We start from the raw sequence: 19470 nt of genomic DNA on the forward strand, positions 1-19470 counted from the left end.
TTCATCAAGATATTTCAGTCCTGTATCACCAATAGTAGCCAAATGAAGTTTCATCAATCCTTATCATGCAGAGAAGTTATTTTTGTTGAGCCTTGGAATTTCTCTCTTGTAAGACATCTTGATCTTTGGCTTAGATCCTTGAAATCTTTTCCTGCAAGCACCAATAAGCTCTGATACCAATTGTTGGAAATGAGAATGGAGTAATTGAGAGGGGAGGGGTGAATCAGTTACTACAAAAACTTTTCCCACAAGTCCCTTAAGATGTCAAAGGAAATACTCATTGCTGATACTCATATAATCAAACTGAAAACACAAGAAACAAGAGACAAGAGACACCAGATTTAACGTGGAAACCCAATATGGGAAAAACCACCAATGTAACTAGTTACTGTTTTTCACTCTTCTGAAGTGAGCCCTGTTAGGAGCCAACCTTGTTAAAAGTTACAAAACACACTATTAGGTGCGACCTTGTTAGAGGATTTAATCACCCTGCTAGGAGTGGCCTTGCTAGAGGTCTTTAGATCAATTCAACTGAATTACCACCTTGTTAGAGGATTTTACAAAAGGCTGTTAAACCCACTCTGTTAAGAGATTTGAAAACACTGTTACAATTGTTAGAAAGTAACAATGAGTGATCTGAAATAAATACAACTTATCTTTGCTGATACAGATCTCTGTTCTGTTCCTCTGGATCTTCTCTGATCAAATGCAACTCTACATCACTAGTCCTTAAAAATTTGCTCTGACCTTCCTTATAATTCACATATTAGATATTCAATCATATCTGCTAGTTTGTTCACATTCATACATCCATATTTGAATTCGCAACTTGATCCTTCATATATACCTTTCAGATTATTAAGTCGGCTCAAATACAAGTTACAATTATAAATAATTGTGCTATAAGTCGGCTTCATACATTACATAAAGTAATTAACTTTAATTATTTAACCTTCGAGAAATCCTTCGCTGGCCGACTTAACTCGGTAAATACTGCACAGAAAATAATTCTTGTGTTAACCGACTGAGCTCGGTTAATACAGAGAATTTCATGAAATCCTTCAGTCGCCGAGTGAACTCGGTAAACACCGATTTCTCCGACTTTCCTTTGATGACCGAGTGAGCTTGGTTAACACTGTCTGTTGCTTTTCTTCGATGACCGAGTGAGCTCGGTTAACACTATCTGCTATTTTTCTTCGATGATCGAGTGAGCTCGGTTAACACTGTCTGCTACTTTTCACTGTCTGCTACTTTTCTTTGATGACCGAGTAAACTCGGTAAATACTGACAGCCTATCTCATATCCTTTGTTTACCGAGTGAGCTCGGAAAACACTGAACTTCCTTTGTTTACCTTGCAAGCTCGGTAAACTCTGTCAACAGCTGTACTTACCTTCTGAGCTCGGTGGACTCTGTCTGATGATTGATATGACATTTGTGTAACATCAAAGACAATCATGCAATTATCAATTGTATCCAACAAAAAGACCCCTAATTATACCAATCTAAGCTACAAGTTGGCTACAACACAAATTAAATACCCATACATAAATTAAATGCCAAAAGTCGGCCTCCAATAGAAATAAAATGTCCAGAAATTGATATCCAAGAAAAATTATGATATATCATAGCTCTGATTGAATCAAAAGTTGTGCTTCAAACTAAGGGTATTAATTTAGGTCCTCTAAATACACTTAAAGGTGCAAAGGATGATTCACCAAGGATAATTGTGCATCCATCCTGAAAGTCACGCACAAAAACTCATTGCGCAAACTTTTAGAAATGGACACTCTAGAAGAATTGCCATATCTCCCAACTTATAAGAAATTAGAACTTTCACCTTGGATCATAGATAGTAATATAGATCCTCTTAGGTCTTTGAAATGTGAAGCCTCTCATTCATTGCAAAAAAATTAGTTATACAACTTGCAACAGGCACCCAAAAACCAGAAAAACACAGTTCTAGCAGTAAGGTAAAAATAGTTCAAACTTCAACTCAATCCAATTAATCTCTATGCAATCACGTGGAAAGGTTCCTAAATGTATCTCCAACACATCGCTAACCATGAAATCATAGCTTCACCAAAATCCAAGCTTGATGCTCTTCAATACTTAACCAATATCCCTCCAAACATGCAGGATTATAGGCAAGCCTAGGGTGCTCTTGCAACAGGTTGTCTCCTTGCCCATTCCCTATTTGTGATTTTTTTTGATGATCTATTTTATTTTGTTAGAGCTCCTTATCTTGGTCCTCATATTAAAGATCTCCTCCTTCCTAATAATGATACGCTACTAAATTCTTAGTTTGTTGATGACACTTCCTTGTTCTTGGAACTTGAAGAGATGAATTTTTCGACCACCTTGGATAGGATTCATAAATCCTTAGTTCTAGGTTGGTCTAAATCTCCTTCAAATTGGGTTTAGTTGATGTCTTGGCAATGGAAAGGCCCTAATGAGATTGTTAGATACCTTGGTATCCATTTTGTTGTTAATCCTTCTACTAAAGCTATGTGGGAGTGGGTCTTTAATAAAATTCAAAAGAAACATGTAAAATGGTAGACTCACTATCTCTCTTTGGAATGAAGGGTACAAGTTGTGCATAAACTTTTCATCTCATCATCTTTACTTTGCTTCTACTTGGTTAAAAAAAATCAAAAAATGAATAAAATTGAGAAAATTTGGAGAGAGCTTCTATGGTCTGATGGAATGGAAAACAAAAAGGGACACTATATGAATTAGTAGTGGTGTTTTAAACTAAATCAATATGGTGGACTAGGTTTGAAGGATCTAAAAACTCATGTTATTACTCTTTCCTCTAAGTGGATTCTTAAGGCCATATATGGTAATGAACCTTGGAAATTATTAATTAGAAATAACATTCAATGTTCTATCATCTCCAAGAGTAAAAGTTGGATGAACATTCAATTCTTTGATTTTCTATTATGTGACTTCAAGATCAAGGTCTTTAGTTCTAATGTTTTTGCTACCCTTTGGAAGGCTTGGACCCATTCAAGGATACTCTTTCCAGTTAGAACTATTTTTGGTTCTTCCCCATCTTATGTTGTCACAAATAGATCAATCTGGTATGGGTTGTTCCTAAATGGAAAACCTTTCACACTTACACAAAGTTGCTCAGTAAAACACTGGAATGTGTTGGGAGTGAATTTAATCAATGACTTAATGATTGATAATTGGATGGGTACTTGGGATGAAATTAGAACTAGATTTTGTATCACACAGACTCAAAAGAAAACTTATACATTAATTTGCAAGGCACTTGGTACATGTAACTTCTCTAAGGCTATTGACTCAAAAAAATTTTTCATACAACTATTGTGGAAGGATGGAAAAATTCTTAGTAATAGTTAAATAGTTGGCTAAAAGCACAAACCTGTGTCACCCTTTTGTAAAGGAAATGGCTAACAAAAGTATAACTATTTAGCTTCAATGACATAAAATTTGTATTATTATTTTGAATTTGAAAATGAAGTAAACTAATGAAATGTATAGAAATGGATGAAGTTTATGATCATATTTTTTAATAATTATTTGGAATAAGAATTGATATATTTTCCTAATTTTTATAGATATATTTCTAGCTGCTATAAAATGTTAAAAATTATGGGTCTAGTTCCCACCACAAAACTAGATGGAAATAAACTTATTTCCCTTTGATCTCAGACTATGTTATAGATAACATATATAGCTAGAACAAAAAAAAAAAAAAATCATCTTTAGACCTATATTTTCTCTTTTGTAATGATTCAAATTTCAACTCACCTAAAATCGATAGTTTTCATCTTCCACCACATTTAAAAAAAAAAATCTATTCTAACCAGGAGAAAAATTATACATTCTAAAAGTAGACTCTCTCCTCTAGAACATTATATAATTTTTAAAATATTTTTTTAATATGATTTAATATTTTTTCTTTCTCAAAATTGACATCTTTTCAAGTGTTAAAATGCATGCTTGTAGAATTTTTTAATTACTATATATTTTCTAATTAAAACACTATAAACTCTATATGAGAATATTCTTGACTCCGAGCTCTATAAAATGGTGTTTGTATGTTATTAAAAAAATATCATAAAAAATAGTAATAGTTATTGAAATGCCACTTTTCTAAAATAATTTTATTTCTTTTGTAATTGGATACAAACTAGTATAAAGCATGCATTTAATAGATATTTTCAATTGGAAAACTGCAAGACCATATATAACTTTGTTGGAATGAATTTGTTTAGATCATATGTTTGGACAAAATTGATTTTTAGATAGAAATACTCAAATTCAATCATTCTGAGAAGTCAACTTGAAAGGTGACACAACTTTGTACTTTTATCTAGTTATATAATATGCTTGTGTCTCATCTTGAAAGATTTCAAATAGTGATCCAAGGGCGAGGATTGTGTTCTCCTTTTTCTAAATGGTCTTTCTTTTTTAGTGCTTATGGCAGTCAAGAGTGGAACCCAAAAAAGTTTGTTTTGAGTGGCTTTTATTGCTCAGAAAACTTGCCTTAGGATCTAACTTGGAGTCTTTAGGTCTTACTCTTGGTCATTGAAAAGTCTATGATATAGTTGAGTCTTTTGAAAATGTTTTCTTTTAGTGTGATTTTTCTATTATGATATGGTCAATTTTTTTGGGCAATCCTATTTTATGAAATTCAAAACCAAGTCTTTCCTAGAGTGAAATTTTAGTTGGATATGTTGAAGCTTTTGACTCTAAGCTTAAATATTTTAGGTTTGTTCTTACATGTGAGATTTTATGGTTCCTTTGGAAAGAAATAAATGAAAATGTCTTTTAGTAGAAGGATAGAGGGCTTCCTAAGTTTACTTGTAAACTCACACATTTATCTATTATGTCTCTAGTGTCACTTTATCTAGAAATCTCTATGGTTCAATTTATGACACTAGTCAAGGATGGAATGCTACTTATTCATAAAGATGAAGTTAAGGATTTCAAGTACCTTGATCAATTCAAGGATATGACAGATTTGAATGACATTAAACAAATTGAAATAATGATAGAGGATCTGCACATTTCCACTAGTACCCAACAACCCCTTCCAAATGTTTCTACTGGTGAAGAGGTTCTAGTAGGATGGAATGATGAATTGTTAGATACAACTTTCTTGCAAGCATTGGATTCTAATGATGGATGGGGCAAAAATATAAATCAATATCATGTTTAATTTTCATAATTAGCACTATGTAAATCTTTTGGATATACAATGTAGATTTGATATTGTTTTGGTACTTTTTCAAGTGAAAGAAATGGGTTGACTACACTGTAAGTCATGTTTAGTGGCAATATGGTAGTGTTAAAAGTATGATACTCAGGTAGCTTCCTTAGATTCCTTCTCTTTTATGCTAAATAGTTCATGATGAACCTATTGTATTCAAAAATTTTACACTATTTTATTTGAAAAATATTAAATGTTTGTTGATAGACAATGGTGGTGAGTTTTTCTCTTTAGAGTTTGATAATTTTTATGTAGATCATTGTATTTAGAGGATTAAAACAATCCCTTATAGACTTGAAGAAAATGTTGCATCGGAGAGGTTGAATCATACTATCTTGGAAAGGGTTTGGTGTATGTTATCTAATGCTAGTTTGGGGAATGAATTTTGGGCAGAGGCATGTAATATCGTTGTTTATTAATAAATCAAGCTACTTTGCCATATTTGGATTTTGATATTCTGGAAGAGAGATGAAATTGTAAAAGAATTTCATTTTCTCATTTGTGAGTTTTTGGGTGTGATGCATATGTTCACATTCCTAAGGAGAATAGAACAAAATTGAATTTTACATCTAAAAGGTGCATATTTCTGGGGTATGGTGAGGATCAATTTGGTTTCTGATTCTGGGATACAATAGTTTAGAAACTTGTTCATAGTTGTGATGTTATTTTCAATGATAAGTTTTTCTTAGGTTTGCACAAATTGGTCACTAGCTCTGAAAATCATTTTGAATATAATTTATTTGATATTGGAACATATTCTAATTCAAAAAAAAAAACACCACAAATGTCAAATTTGTTACTTTTGCTCCAACTATAACAAAATCTCTAGTTCAACAAATCATATACCATGTTGTCGAAATTTCTGCATTTCATCACACACTACTAGTTGCAAATACCTCTAAGGGATAATTCCCTTTGTTTGCCACACATACATGCTCCTATCCTAAATATAACATTTTCAAACACCCCTCATTTGTATCCTATGATCCATCCACACTAGGTGGTGCCCAATTTCTAGAATATATTGCTCTGTTCCCCACTATACCATCTTTCTCGCTATCCACACTGACTTCCATGTCCCCAATATACCTTCTATATCCTATGGCTACATCAAACAAGGCCTTCATGAAAGAGATCAAGCTCAATGCTCTGTCTATTCACTTGACACCGAGTGTTCAATGCCCAAATAATGACCTTGCACAACGTGACATATCTGTCAGCTTGCACATACCCATATTTCTTGATGTTTTAGGGTTCGCACGAATGGACTCTTCCTCCGTTGTGAATTTGCATGGCGACTTCTTCTCTACTATCCAACCAATCCCATGAGTTACACAAGGATTCATTCCCCACTTTATTTTTTTCCCTTTACCATACGGTGGATTCCAACCTCAAGCAATGGAAGAGGAAACTAGAAATAGCCTTGGTACTCCTTGACTTCAAATGCCACATAACCAACCAGCCACTGTATATGGAACAACTAGATGGATTTGTTAAATAGGGCAAGCACATTTATATTATAGGTTAAAAAGGAGCTTATATAGGCTAAAGAAAGCTTTGCACCAGTGGTACTTAAAATTTGATAACTTCATGACACAAGAAGGATTCACTTGCTATGAATTAGACCCATGTGTTTACTACAAAAGGCTTCCTACTGGTGATTTTTTGATTTTACTATTGTATGTTGATGATATGTTGATTGCTGTAAATAGTATGCAAGTCATTCATGAACTGAATATGCATTTAGCTCTTCATTTTTCCATGACAGATTTAGGGATGGCAAAGAGGATTCTTTCCCCAAGGATGGATATAATAAAAAATAGACAAAAAAGAGAAATTAGATTATCTCAAGAAAAATATATTTTAAAAGTTTTTGAAAAGTCTAAAACGTTAAATGCCAAATTAGTTGCCACTTCATTGGCTAATCATTTTTTATTGTGTTCAAAGATGTGTTCTTCCACTCCAGAAGAACAATATGAGATGGATTGTATTCCTTATTCTTCAACAATTAGGAATTTAATGTATGCAATGGTTAGTATGCATCTAGATCTTGCTCATGCAATGGGAGTCATAAGTGGTTTTATGAGTAATCTAGGTAAAACTCATTGGCAAGTAGTTCAATAGATTTTTTCCGTATTTAAGAGGCACTTCCTCTCATGTTTTAAGTTTTAATAGTAAGACCCCTTATAGTTGCGGATATGTTGATTCTAATATGGCTGGAGATATAGATAAAAGGAGGTCTACAATAGACTACATGTTTACTTTTTTTGGGGCAATGATTAGCTAGAATTCTCATAAGAAACAAGTTGTCACTCTTTCATCTATCAAGGCTGAATATATTGCTCTTATTGAGGGGGCTAAAGAGATGACATGGTTGCAACAATTATTTGGAGAGCTGAGATTTCAACAATCCAACTTTATCCTATTTTCTTAAAGTAGGAGTGTCATTCATTTATTAAAAATTCAGATTTTCACAGTCGCATGAAGCATATAGAAACTAGATTTTACTTTATCCATCATGTTCTTGAAGAGGGAAGGCTATAGTTAGAGAAGATCGATACAAAAGTTAATTTGGCTGATGTGTTTACAAAGGTTGTACATTGAGAGAAGTCTGAATTCTGTAGAGCTTCTCTTGGTATTGTCACGACATAGCCATAAGCATTCCAAGTAGGTGATATCTCTATGCAACACTGATTGGACTTCAAGTGGGAGATTGTAACAATTCTGACAAGGGAATACATATCAGCTCAGATTGTGCAGTCCAATCATTGGCATCTCTCCCTCTTCTTAGCCCTTTTGCCTTCCATTGAATGTTACTGATATAGAATAGAAAAGATATTTGATGCTAATGTTCATTGTAACTAGTTATTTATCTAAATAAGAGAAATTCCCCTGCTTGAAAGAGTGGATGTAGTCTAGATTAGTTGGATGAACCACTATAAAGTCTTGGTCCACTCTTGCATCTTTTTTATTTAGTTTTAACTTTCAATTTTACTTTATTTTGTTTTTGTTCTTTTATTTAGCTCAACAGTGTCAAAGCCACTGAATTCAGGGGTCAGTGACTTATCAGCAAGAGATAATTCCAAAATATTCATTCACTGGGTGAATGAAGATTCCATGAAACTCCAGTCTCATTCAAAAAAGACACACTAGCATGATGAAGAATGCCATTTCTGAATTGTCTTTTATATTTTGTTCTCTTAAACCATTAATATTCTTAAAAGACATTTGACTCAAATATATCTAATTATATGTTTGTATTTGATTAAAAGTTATACAAACCTAAGCATGAGAGTGGACCCCAATGCAACCTAAAGATGGATTTTTACTAATGCTCCATATGGTAGATAGACAATACGATAGATAGGCAATATTAATGTGATCGATGGAATCATTACTATGGAAAATAAATATTTTGTCACAATATTGACATTGTGATAGCCATTGATAGTCCCTGTTAAACTAACTCACGTGTACTTTTTCATTTTTCCCATTAAGATATAATTGTCTCGGTTATAACACATATACTTTAGGAGGGGAAGCATGCTCTTCAACGAGGTAAAGGGGAAGACATGATGAGTGTAAGAAATTTATAGTAAACTTAGAAAGGAAGTAATGCATCTAGATGATTTGTCACGATAATGACATAAAAGAGGGTATGATTGTTAAATGACAGAATGTGCCAGGATAAAGAGGTTGAGTTCAATTATAAAACAAATATCTTCCTCTATTAGTGGCTGCAGCCTCTTATAGCTAAGGAAGGATACAGTTTACTGTTATTGTAAGGCGGTGATTTGAATTTGATTTGGGAACGATGAGTGGTGCAAGAATGCGAGTGGTGGTGGTGCCGCTCCCCGCACAGGGACACCTCAATCAGCTCCTCCATTTCTCCAGAGTTATCGCCCAAAGAGGAGCAACCGTATCCTTCGTTTCCACCTCCGCCCATATTCACCAAGTCCGCCGCCGAGTTGAGGGATGGGAGCTTAACAACTTCGATATTCGTTTCCACGAGCTGCCCATGCCGAATCTCTCACCTGAAGAGCAAGATGCGCAGAGCTCTCATATGTTTCCGCTTCATTTGATTTCTTTGTTCGAAGCCGTGGAGGATCAGCTAGGCCCTCATTTGGATCAACTAATGCGTACTATCTGCTCCAACAACAATAATAGGGTGGTTCTAGTCTACGATGCAGTTATCGGATGGGTTCAGAGTGTAGCCACAAGGTACTCAATCCCTGCCTATGCGTTCAAACCCACAGGCGCTTATTATAATCTGTGGATGAAGCGGGTGTGTGATGAGGCAAGGGTTGTGCTCCCTGTTGCCCGAGTATCACTGGAGCGTTGCTTTCCTGAAAGATTGCTCAAATACTCGAGGCGGCAAAGGGCTCTCCTAGGGGCTTCCAAGGGATATATCATTAACACCTTCACCGCACTGGAATCCGAATTCATTGAGCAGGGAAGAAAGGAATCAGTATACGGTGGGAAGCCCGTGTGGAGTGTGGGCCCTCTTCTTCCACAGGCCGCATTCTTCAATGACGAGCAGCGGTTGCGATTGCAGGCGAAGACGGAGTGCATGAGATGGTTAGACACACAGGCTCCTGCATCTGTTATCTACGTTTCATTCGGCAGTTTATCTTCTCTTTCAGCGACACAGATCCGAGAGCTGGCCGAGGGATTGGAACGCAGCGGACATCCTTTCTTGTGGGTGCTCAGGATTTCCGACGGGGCTCATCCCTCCAAAGAAGTGCAGTTCGATTCGGCTTGTAAGTTTCTGGAACGTGAAGGGTACGAGAGGCGATTAGAGGGACGGGGTTTTATTGTGAGGAATTGGGCGCCGCAGCTTGACATTCTATTTCACAAGTCGACTGGTGGGTTTTTAACCCACTGCGGTTGGAATTCGACAGTGGAGAGCATCAGCGCCGGAGTGGGTATGCTGGCGTGGCCTCTGCATACCGATCAGTTTGCCAATGCCGCTCTAATAACACGAGAGTTGAAAGCCGGCATGGATGTGAAAGATTGGGGAAACGAAGAAAGTGAGATTGTGAGTGCGGAGGAGGTTGAGAAAGCGGTGAAACGATTGATGAGGAGTGAGGAGGGAATGGAAGTGCGAAAGAGGGCGCAGGAATTGAGAGGCGAGGTTCGGAGGGCTGTTGGCGATGGAGGGTCTTCGGTGGAGGATCTGGATTCTCTTCTCCATCACTTCTCTGAGTACTTTTCCGATTAGAGGACCTTGCGAACAGCCCCTGCAATCTTGGTAGCGTCTGTTTTAATTAAATTCTCGTTTTACAAGAACTGTATCAAAATTAGGGCTAGCCTCACGTGAAGGGACTCTTCGTTTAAAAATTAAAACTCTGGTTCATGTGACTTTCTTATAATTGCTATAGATATGAAATTTGTGCAGTTGTACTTTATTTATTTATTTATTATTATATAACATTAAAAATAGACAATCATTATATAGTTTACCATCAATTTCTTATTTGATAATTTATTATATCTTTAATGAAGCAAATTATAAAATTAATTTTTTCTATGTCTTACTCATATTAATATTTGTTGTTGTTTAAATGACAATATTTTATAGTCAATAAAATAGTGTTTATATGTTGGGAGTTAGTAAGATGTATTAATTATGAAATTAATTATGTCTTTAATGAAATGATCTTCTCTAAAAATGTTTTGTTAAATTTTATATTATTTATTTTTTATAAGTAAGATTTTGACTAAATAAATTTGATTATGTATTTGTAAAAATGATTTGTACTTATTGAAATAATATCTTCTTATCTAATATCATTTTATTACTTTGAGATTAAAATTTATCAGCAAGAATTTCAATCTTACAAAATTAATAACTTGCAATTGATACAAGAAAATACTATTTTTGCAATCAAATAGTCACTAAGGTGGAATCTAATTATTAGCAAATTTATATGTTTTTAGGGAAATACAAGTTAACATACAATTCGAAACACTTTAGGGAAACACACACAATCAACATACAATTGTAACAAAAAATATGATTCATGTGTATAATCAACTATATACAAGTTACCCTAAATTTAGACTTCTCTATCCTTGGGTATATTTGAACACTAGGAGACTAGAGAATCTTCCCTCGTCTATTGTGTTTAACTCAAAGCAAGGGATTTTAAAGCATAAAGTGGAGTTTGAATTTCCCTAAAAAGATGAAGAAAGTGTCACTACTACACGGCATAGCTATTTAAGACGATAAATAAAGACAAAATCTTATTTCCGTCTTAAACAAATTTTAATTAATTAAATTATATATTTTAGTTTATAATTGTTCTCGAGTAAAGACAAAAGCACTTTTAGAGTTTAACCAAGCTTTCATTATTATAATCTTTAGTTCATGAGCGCTCTGAACTCGTGGTTCTGCCGCAGGAACTCAATGTTTGCTACTTCTCCAAAGGCAAGGACCGAGGCTTGATCTACTGAAATTATCAAAGCGGCTTGAAGGATCATCATGCAAGGCCTTGATCTGGCTATTTGTATTAGACTCCCAATTTTTTTTTAATATGCTCTAATTCTTTTCTTCCATGGTTCTGTGTCTAATTCACGAAGAGGGAGAGTGAGGGATTCAATAGTAATCAGATGAGGCAGAGTGAAGGATTCATGGGGTAATCAGATGAGGCCGAGTGAGGGGCATATGGGTAATAAGACCTTTCCTTTTTGTAGTACGAGAACGCTGACCCCTATTCAGTCTACAGATTGTGAATGAGATAAATTGGGCAAATCAAATGCCTTTGTCCGCTCACCCATCACAGCCAGAAGGTTGCACCAATCAATGTCTTAGAGATGCAACCTAGCTCATATTGCCTTGGCAATAATGCAGTTGGTTTGATGCCAAGAAAGAAAAATAAATGTTAGGATTTAGTTTCTCTGTAAGAAGCTGAGTTTTCCTAATGTTCTGATATCTAGATCTGCCCTTCACATAGGTAATAAATTTTCTTATGGACCTATACTAGATCTCATGTGTTTTTCTATTTGCAATGTTGGTATTATGCAAATATTAAATTCAATATTTGGGTGAAACAGTTTATATTCATTTTATGGTAGGTTACCCACAATAGTAGATCTGTTCACCGCCGGATACTCATGATATTTCAGTTGTATGTTCTCAAGTTTTGGCTATTTTTTAACTTTTAAGACATGATGGAAGTTTGTGAAAGATTTTCATGAATTAATACTCTGCATTTTACTCTCTTAATGTTACTAGAATTATTTTTTTTGCACTTGATTAATGTGCATTCTTTTGATTCGTGATTTATAATAGCTTTCTGCTCATGTATCATTTTGAACCTTGTGTAGGCCATTTTTATCTTTTTCTACATGATTTTTTTTCTTCCTAGTTTGAATCCATTCATAGAGAGCATAGAAAGGACAAATTTAACTAGATCATCATATTGAGGAAGGTAGTAGTTAAAGCTTCTTTGGATGCACAAATTTTTTTTTTAATGACATTTGTTAAGGTAGATTACTAAGGTTTTAGTTCAAATATGTCGGGATGCAATATTTCATTACATTGAAAATAATATAGTTTGAAAGACAAAGAGGTGTACTTTTCTAATTCTCATTCTTAAAATTAGTCTTAACACCTTGTTTTTTCATAAAGGGAAGTCTTTATTTAATCACAAGAAGAAGTTGAAAAAATATAATGGATGTTGACAAAGAAATTACACCAAGGATGGTCCAGTAGAGCCAGTGACGTGCCTAGGGACAATCAGGTTTGATAGCTCCTTAGCTTTGAAAATGTCTTATGCAGGCTATTTTCATTGGCCTTTCTATCAACAAGTGTTAATTTTTTGGGGGAATAAACTACTGGCTAATCTGATCAAAATTTTGAATAATCTTAAAATTAGATTAAACAAAAGATGAAGCTGTACAAATGTGACTACATGTTTGCCCAAAAGACATTGGATTGCCAACTTAGAATCTCCACAAATGTTAAAGATTCTTTAAATTTTTTAATTTCAAAAGGAAGGCCAAACTTCTAGATTATAAATTCAGCAATGTTGTTGGATGCTTGCTCGAGCTTTATGTTGAATTCTGATGACTTTAAAGGAGGTTTAGACCAAAGCACAGAATTAGTAGCAGAAATATCAAGTTTGGCTTTCAAGGAACCACTAAAAAAAGAAAGAAGGATATTTGAAATGAATTTTTAGACAAAGGAAACTTGTCGATGAGTAACTGATGAATTTCATAAGGTTTCATTCTTTGAGAAAATGAATTTCCACATTAGATAGCACAGTCAGAGTTCATTTTTTCTTGAGATAAGCTTTGATATTTTTCATCATAGCCTGTTGAATATTTCGTATCAAGGTGTTCTTCAGGGTAGCCGTGTCTATAAAAATTCTTTGGGTCTTGTCAATCCAAATGGACCAAAAGATAGGAAAGGGAGAGTACATAAACTTAATAAGGGACTTACTACTTACAAAATTAAATTTTAATGCCGAGTGTAGAATTCTAATTTCAAATTTGTTTGAAAGTAGACACCAAAATTGAGAGAGAGAAATCCAACTAGAAAACACTTTCTTTTTGTCAAAGAGAAGGTGAGGCTGGGTTTCATAGGTGTTGTAGCATTTGAAGCAAATATTAGGTCCCAAAATGCCCCTTTTTCATTGGTGAGAACTTTGTTATGCTTGACAAGCCATTGAGACATGCAACTTTAGAGGTAATGCTAAAACATTTTTAAGTTTTTGACTTAGAGGACTATTAAGAGGTTACCCTTCTTGGAGAAGATGAGAACCACACCAACTGAATACATCCTTGTAGAACTAATTTTTCTCCAAGTTAAAATTTCAGCCCTATATGAATTTGTAGGAATAATGCCCCAAAATCTCTTCCTAATCAACACCCATTCATTTTGAAGTTCCTTAGAAAGCCCATTAATACCAGAACACTTCTGAAATATCCTTTCTAGTCGAATGCAGTATTCAAGCTTTTGCCACAAGTTGTTTCATGGACAAAAAAGGGGCCACTCAAAGAGCTTAAGCATTCATTACTAAGAGCTGGACCATCTAAGAAGTAAGCTATAATTCTATGGCTATCTTTAGGATGCTTAATTTATCAGCAACTCTAATAGCTAGAGTCCATATTTTAGAGGTGCCTTTCTTTTGAAGGATGGAATTTAGTAAGCACATGCATTCTTTTTCATCACCATATTTGATGAAATAAAACAAAGACTTAATGGAATATATAAGAATGTCCAAACAAGCTCAGTCCCTATGGTAGTACTCATTGTGAGTGAGATCTAATTCCCAAACCACCTTGTAACTTTTCTTTAGTAATTTCATGATCAGCTAACAAAATGAATTTTCTTCTCATAGATCCAATTACACTCTTGCCATAAAATGTTATTTTTTATCTCAAAACTGAAGAATTAGAATGGTAGCACAATATGACATGAATTGATAAAGAAAGGCTAGAGATGACTAATTTTATCAAACTAATCTACCTGTGAGATTTAGCTTCCCATTGTTGAAGCTTTGAATGTGCATGTCAATTTTTTTCCAAGAGTTAAGTCAGTAGTTAGAGCTTTACAAATTGAAGTTAATAGGAACACTCAACTATTAAAAGAGATTAACATCATTTTGCACAAATTGAGGAATCTGGAAAAGCTTTGTTATTAACAAAAGAGGCGTTTATACTTTATAGTGTAAAATTTGCATTTTTCAACATCAATGGCATCATTCAAAGTGAAAGTAGAAACTGTCAAGACAACTCTTTAGCTGGCTAACATTGAAGTTATTGACTTTTTCACAAAATGGTGTTATTAATGAAGTGAGCATCAGTAATCTTTCTAATCTCATTGATAAACTTGATTCCAATACCAATTGAAGCTCTTGTTGAAGTTGATAGGGACATACAAAAAGCTTCTTCTAAAATGATATATAGGTAGGGAATGACTGACCTGCCTTGACCTAAAATTTCAGTGGCCTTAAGAAATTGAGCTGGAGATTTGTTGATAATTGGACCCACCCAAGGGCTAATTATGCATCAAAGATTAATTTCATGATTAAAAAAGGGTTCCCAAAAGCTTGCAAGACTTGTGTCAAGAAGTTAAGATCAATTCTGTCAAAGGCATTTGCCATGTCAAGTTCAATGGAAATTCTTTTCTTAGTCACCTTGTTGTTGGTATCTAGTGCAACAATACCAATATTTTCATGCATTTACTTACCAAGAATGAATCATCCTTTCTCCTCAAGGATGCTAAAACTTAAATCTTTTTTATTTTTTTGGCTAAGATTTTAGTTATGAATTTGTCAGATGAATTGCAAAGAGAAACAAGCATGAACCTATTGGCAACAATGTTCTCTTCTTTAGGTACCAATGTTAAAAAGGTGGAATTGATGGCTTCAATGAGCATACCACTTTGTGAACATCTTCAACTAGTTGGAGGTTAGCCACAATGAGTTCAAAAAACTAATGGCTAAAAGAGTTTGAGATCTCATCAGGTTTAGGTGTCTTGTCTTATAGCCATGTTCAAAATGAAATCCTTGAGCTCCTTCATGGTGACCATTTGAAAATATAATATTTTTAATTTCTTTAGTGATGATATTAGGAATGTCATTAAAGGAGAGAATCTTGAACAATAGGGTCTCGTTTGACTTGTGATAAAGATCTTTATAGTGGTGCTGAGTGGCCTCTTTCATTCCTTTTCTGTTAAAAATCATATTGCCATTTGCCAACACAATTTTTCTTATCATGTTCCTTTCACACCTTTGATATGCTTTGAGGTGAAAAAAGTATTTTATTAGCATCTCCTTCATAGCATCAAGTTATGTAGAATTTGACCCTCAAATGATCTTCCTGCCTGACTATTTTATACAACTGGGCAAGGAAAAAAATCTCTTTAATTTAAGAGCTTTAGTGAGGGGTAGTATTTTAGATTGTTCTTCATTTTTTCTCAAGCTGGAGCAACGGGGATTTCTTAGGCACATCAATAATTTTTTATCCATTTTCTCAAATAAAATTATAATTTGGAGATATTGAACTTACAAATGTCTTGAGCATTGCTGGAAGGGCATCAAGAATTCCATCTGTACTCAAATTTTTAGGGGATATCGATCAAGTGAATTCAATCAGCATTGTATTTAAAGGGACTACGACCCCTATTTTTATTGCTACTAACTATCCAAAAGAATTGGTTTATGGTCAAAAATCATGCACTGAATAATTTTGCTAGTGAAAATGAGGAAGAGGTTAAGAATATCTTGTTGAATTAGCAACTTGTCAAGTCTAGCAGCAATGACATCTCCAACTCTCCTATTTAGCCAAAGTGTACTTCCATCTAGAGAGCTTGATATCTTGATGTTCATCCAGGGAATTAATTTCTTGAACATGCTTTCTACAAGGATATCTATATTTGAGTTACCTCCTCTTTTTGATGGGAAGAGAAACACCCCATAGACTTTGATCTTGCTCCTTGGCTTGCATCAAGTTGCCACTATCTTTAAAGAATTGAATAGCCTCATTATTAATTGCCTCTTTTTCTATTAATATGTTTCCTTCTGAATTTTTGATTGAAGAAATCATGTTGAAGCTTCTTATGACCTTAATAGAGTTGTGGAAAAGCTTGGTATTCCTACCTTCTTCCACTAGCCATGATTCCCTTGACTTTTGGTGCCAATAATCTCCTTCCTGCCTTAATACTTCAGTATAATCCCTGTTCAAAGATCTTTCCATCTAAAAATCTATTTTCATCATACCATTTCATTTACCTTTAAATGGAGAATACTTAGAGCCTCTTCAAAGACTCAAATTTTCTACAAAATTATTTTTAAAAGATTGTATGTTCCACATCAATGGTTCAATATAACATACTGGTTTCCCTCACCTACCTTGGTAGGTTTGATATTGATATTAAATGCTTTGTTGATTCTAGTACATTTGAATGTATGCTTATAATTCTGGTTAGCATTCTACACTAGGCAAAGCATATACTTCCATGATGTTGGCTTGGCCATCTTTTTGAAACTCAAGTTATGGGACAATGAATTTAGAGAGTAGTTGTTATAAATAGTGTTAGGGGCGTTCAAAACATCTAAGACTACAACTATGAAAGATCACTAAATTGGCAATCTACAATGTCAACATTTAATAGTATTCTATACTAAAGAGCCCAAATTAAGTTCACACATAAAAAAAATTAAGAGAAAACAAATAAATATAAGGAGATATCATAATCCTAACAATCATTGTACTTAACAACAAAAACCTAAGACACCAGATTCCAAAAAAAATGATTTGTTCAGGAGTTCAAAATATTTAATTAAGATTTGAAAGGTCCAGACCAAATAAAATAAATTTGAACTGTCCAAAAAACTGGGATCTAGTCAGAGTTGGTAATTGACACAAACAGAGCACAATAAAGGATAATCATAGTGCACAACAATGATCCTCCAAGACAGATCTTCTTTGTAGAGGATCTGTGGTGATAGGTGAGGGTGAACATAGTAGACCTACTAGTCCAAAGTAGAGGTATTATAAGATTATTTCATATATGTTTGGTGAATAAGATTGTAATCTGAAGGCAATATCCATATTTAATTTCAAACCTCTATTCTAGGATGATATTATATGGTTTTTCAATATAATCTGCTAAATGAAGAAATCAATTTTATTGCAAAATATTTGCATAAATTTCTATGGACCATTTGAAAAAATTGAAGCAAATATCCTAGGGTGATATTTCAATGGCATTAGAGTATTGTATTCTACCAATCTATCAGGTTTCATGATTAAAAAAGTACAAATGGGCAATTTGTGAAGTCTACTGGAGACAAATTTGGAGAAATTAAATATTTGCAACTCTGAGCTGGATCCTATTGGATATTCAAGTTAATACACAATTTTATAGATCTCATGAAAAAATGAGAAGCCTCGATGAGAGAATAATTTTATAACTTATTTTTGTATGTGCTTAAAATAGAAAGACTAGAGAGAAACTATCATCTGTGAGCTTGGCAAAAATTCAAGCCCATTTTGGATCCTATTGGATATTCAGGTTAATACACAATTTTACAGATGAGAAAGATTGACATTTACAGCTTGATTTATTATAAGTAATAAGATGTATTTAAAAAGAGAGAGAAATGGTTGGTAGTTTTTTCTCATACAAGGAATTTATACATTGTAGGCTTATTGGAAGGAAATAGAGGATTTACAGTCTTACAATTCTAATAATTTGAAATTCTGATGACTATTGTTTTTCTAAACTAGTTTAGAGCTGCACCTACTGAAATAGCTTCTTACTTAACATACAAAAGCTCTATTTTCTTCTATTTAGGGTGAATTTTAATTTTCTTGGGATACATGCTTTCCTATATTTTAAGAACTTCATATGTAATGATTGTAACTAACATCTACAATTTTCTTTTGTAGCTTGCTATTCCAATATCTTCCTGGTGTCCACACAAAATGGTAGAACAAGTATTTATGTTATTTTTGGTACTCTTCATATCATTTTATTTAAATGAAACACTACATACAATTTATTATTTAGCACATAGAATAACATTTCATTTCATAATTAATATGATTAAAATACTAAATTGGTTAATTTAATATTATTTAGAGCAATTTACACTTTTTATGAAATGTCTTTATGACTATGATAAAACCATTGAAATTAGAAAACACCTTAAAAAATCTTACCATACAACAATACTATGTGTAATAAGTGATACAAATACATTAATTTTACCTTTGGGATATTGAACCAAGAAAATCATAAGTTTTCTGAGAGAGATTTTTGAAGAAGACAATGTTACTTAGATGGTACTTAGGTACAATTGTATGATGAGATGGTGCTTAGGTATGATTGTATGATGAGATGGTTCTTACCCATGGTCACATCCCTTTTTGCTATAGAATTGTGTTAAAAAATGATACAAATCATTCTAAGATATTATCTCGAGTTAGCTAAAGACATACAAATATAAACATTGGGTTTCTTAACTTTTGAATATCTCAAGTTGCAATCATGAGCTCTTGAAGAATATATACTATGCAAGTTAAAAACTTAGCACACTTATTGTTGATAGTACATGGTGGATTCAGGAAAATAGGACATCATCATCATCTAAATATTCAGATGAAGGAGCACCAAGACCTGCTCCAAGTACAAATACATACTTCAATGAAATGATATATTGCACTTGCAAAAGGTGTGAAAATAGGAAATTAAATAAGCGATAACTTGTTG

General features: G+C 33.8%; 1 protein-coding gene across 1 annotated transcript; it reads left to right on the forward strand.

The window, feature by feature from the left end:
* The first annotated feature begins 8988 nt into the window (after positions 1-8988).
* Positions 8989-10615, forward strand: LOC149543961 (zeatin O-xylosyltransferase-like). Its single transcript, XM_089798603.1, has one exon. It carries the CDS (start codon positions 9058-9060, stop codon positions 10462-10464), a length of 1407 nt encoding a protein of 468 aa, XP_089654729.1. The 5' UTR covers positions 8989-9057; the 3' UTR covers positions 10465-10615.
* The last annotated feature ends 8855 nt before the right edge of the window (positions 10616-19470 follow it).

The sequence above is a fragment of the Cupressus sempervirens genome, chromosome 8 (genome assembly GCF_028749045.1).
Source record: "Cupressus sempervirens isolate cs-2001-9-10 chromosome 8, ASM2874904v1, whole genome shotgun sequence".
Classification (NCBI taxonomy): domain Eukaryota; kingdom Viridiplantae; phylum Streptophyta; class Pinopsida; order Cupressales; family Cupressaceae; genus Cupressus; species Cupressus sempervirens.

What these genes read in the sequence shown, in the direction of transcription:
- LOC149543961 (XM_089798603.1), top strand. Translation starts at nt 9,058, where the DNA reads ATGAGTGGTGCAAGAATGCGAGTGGTGGTGGTGCCGCTCCCCGCACAG.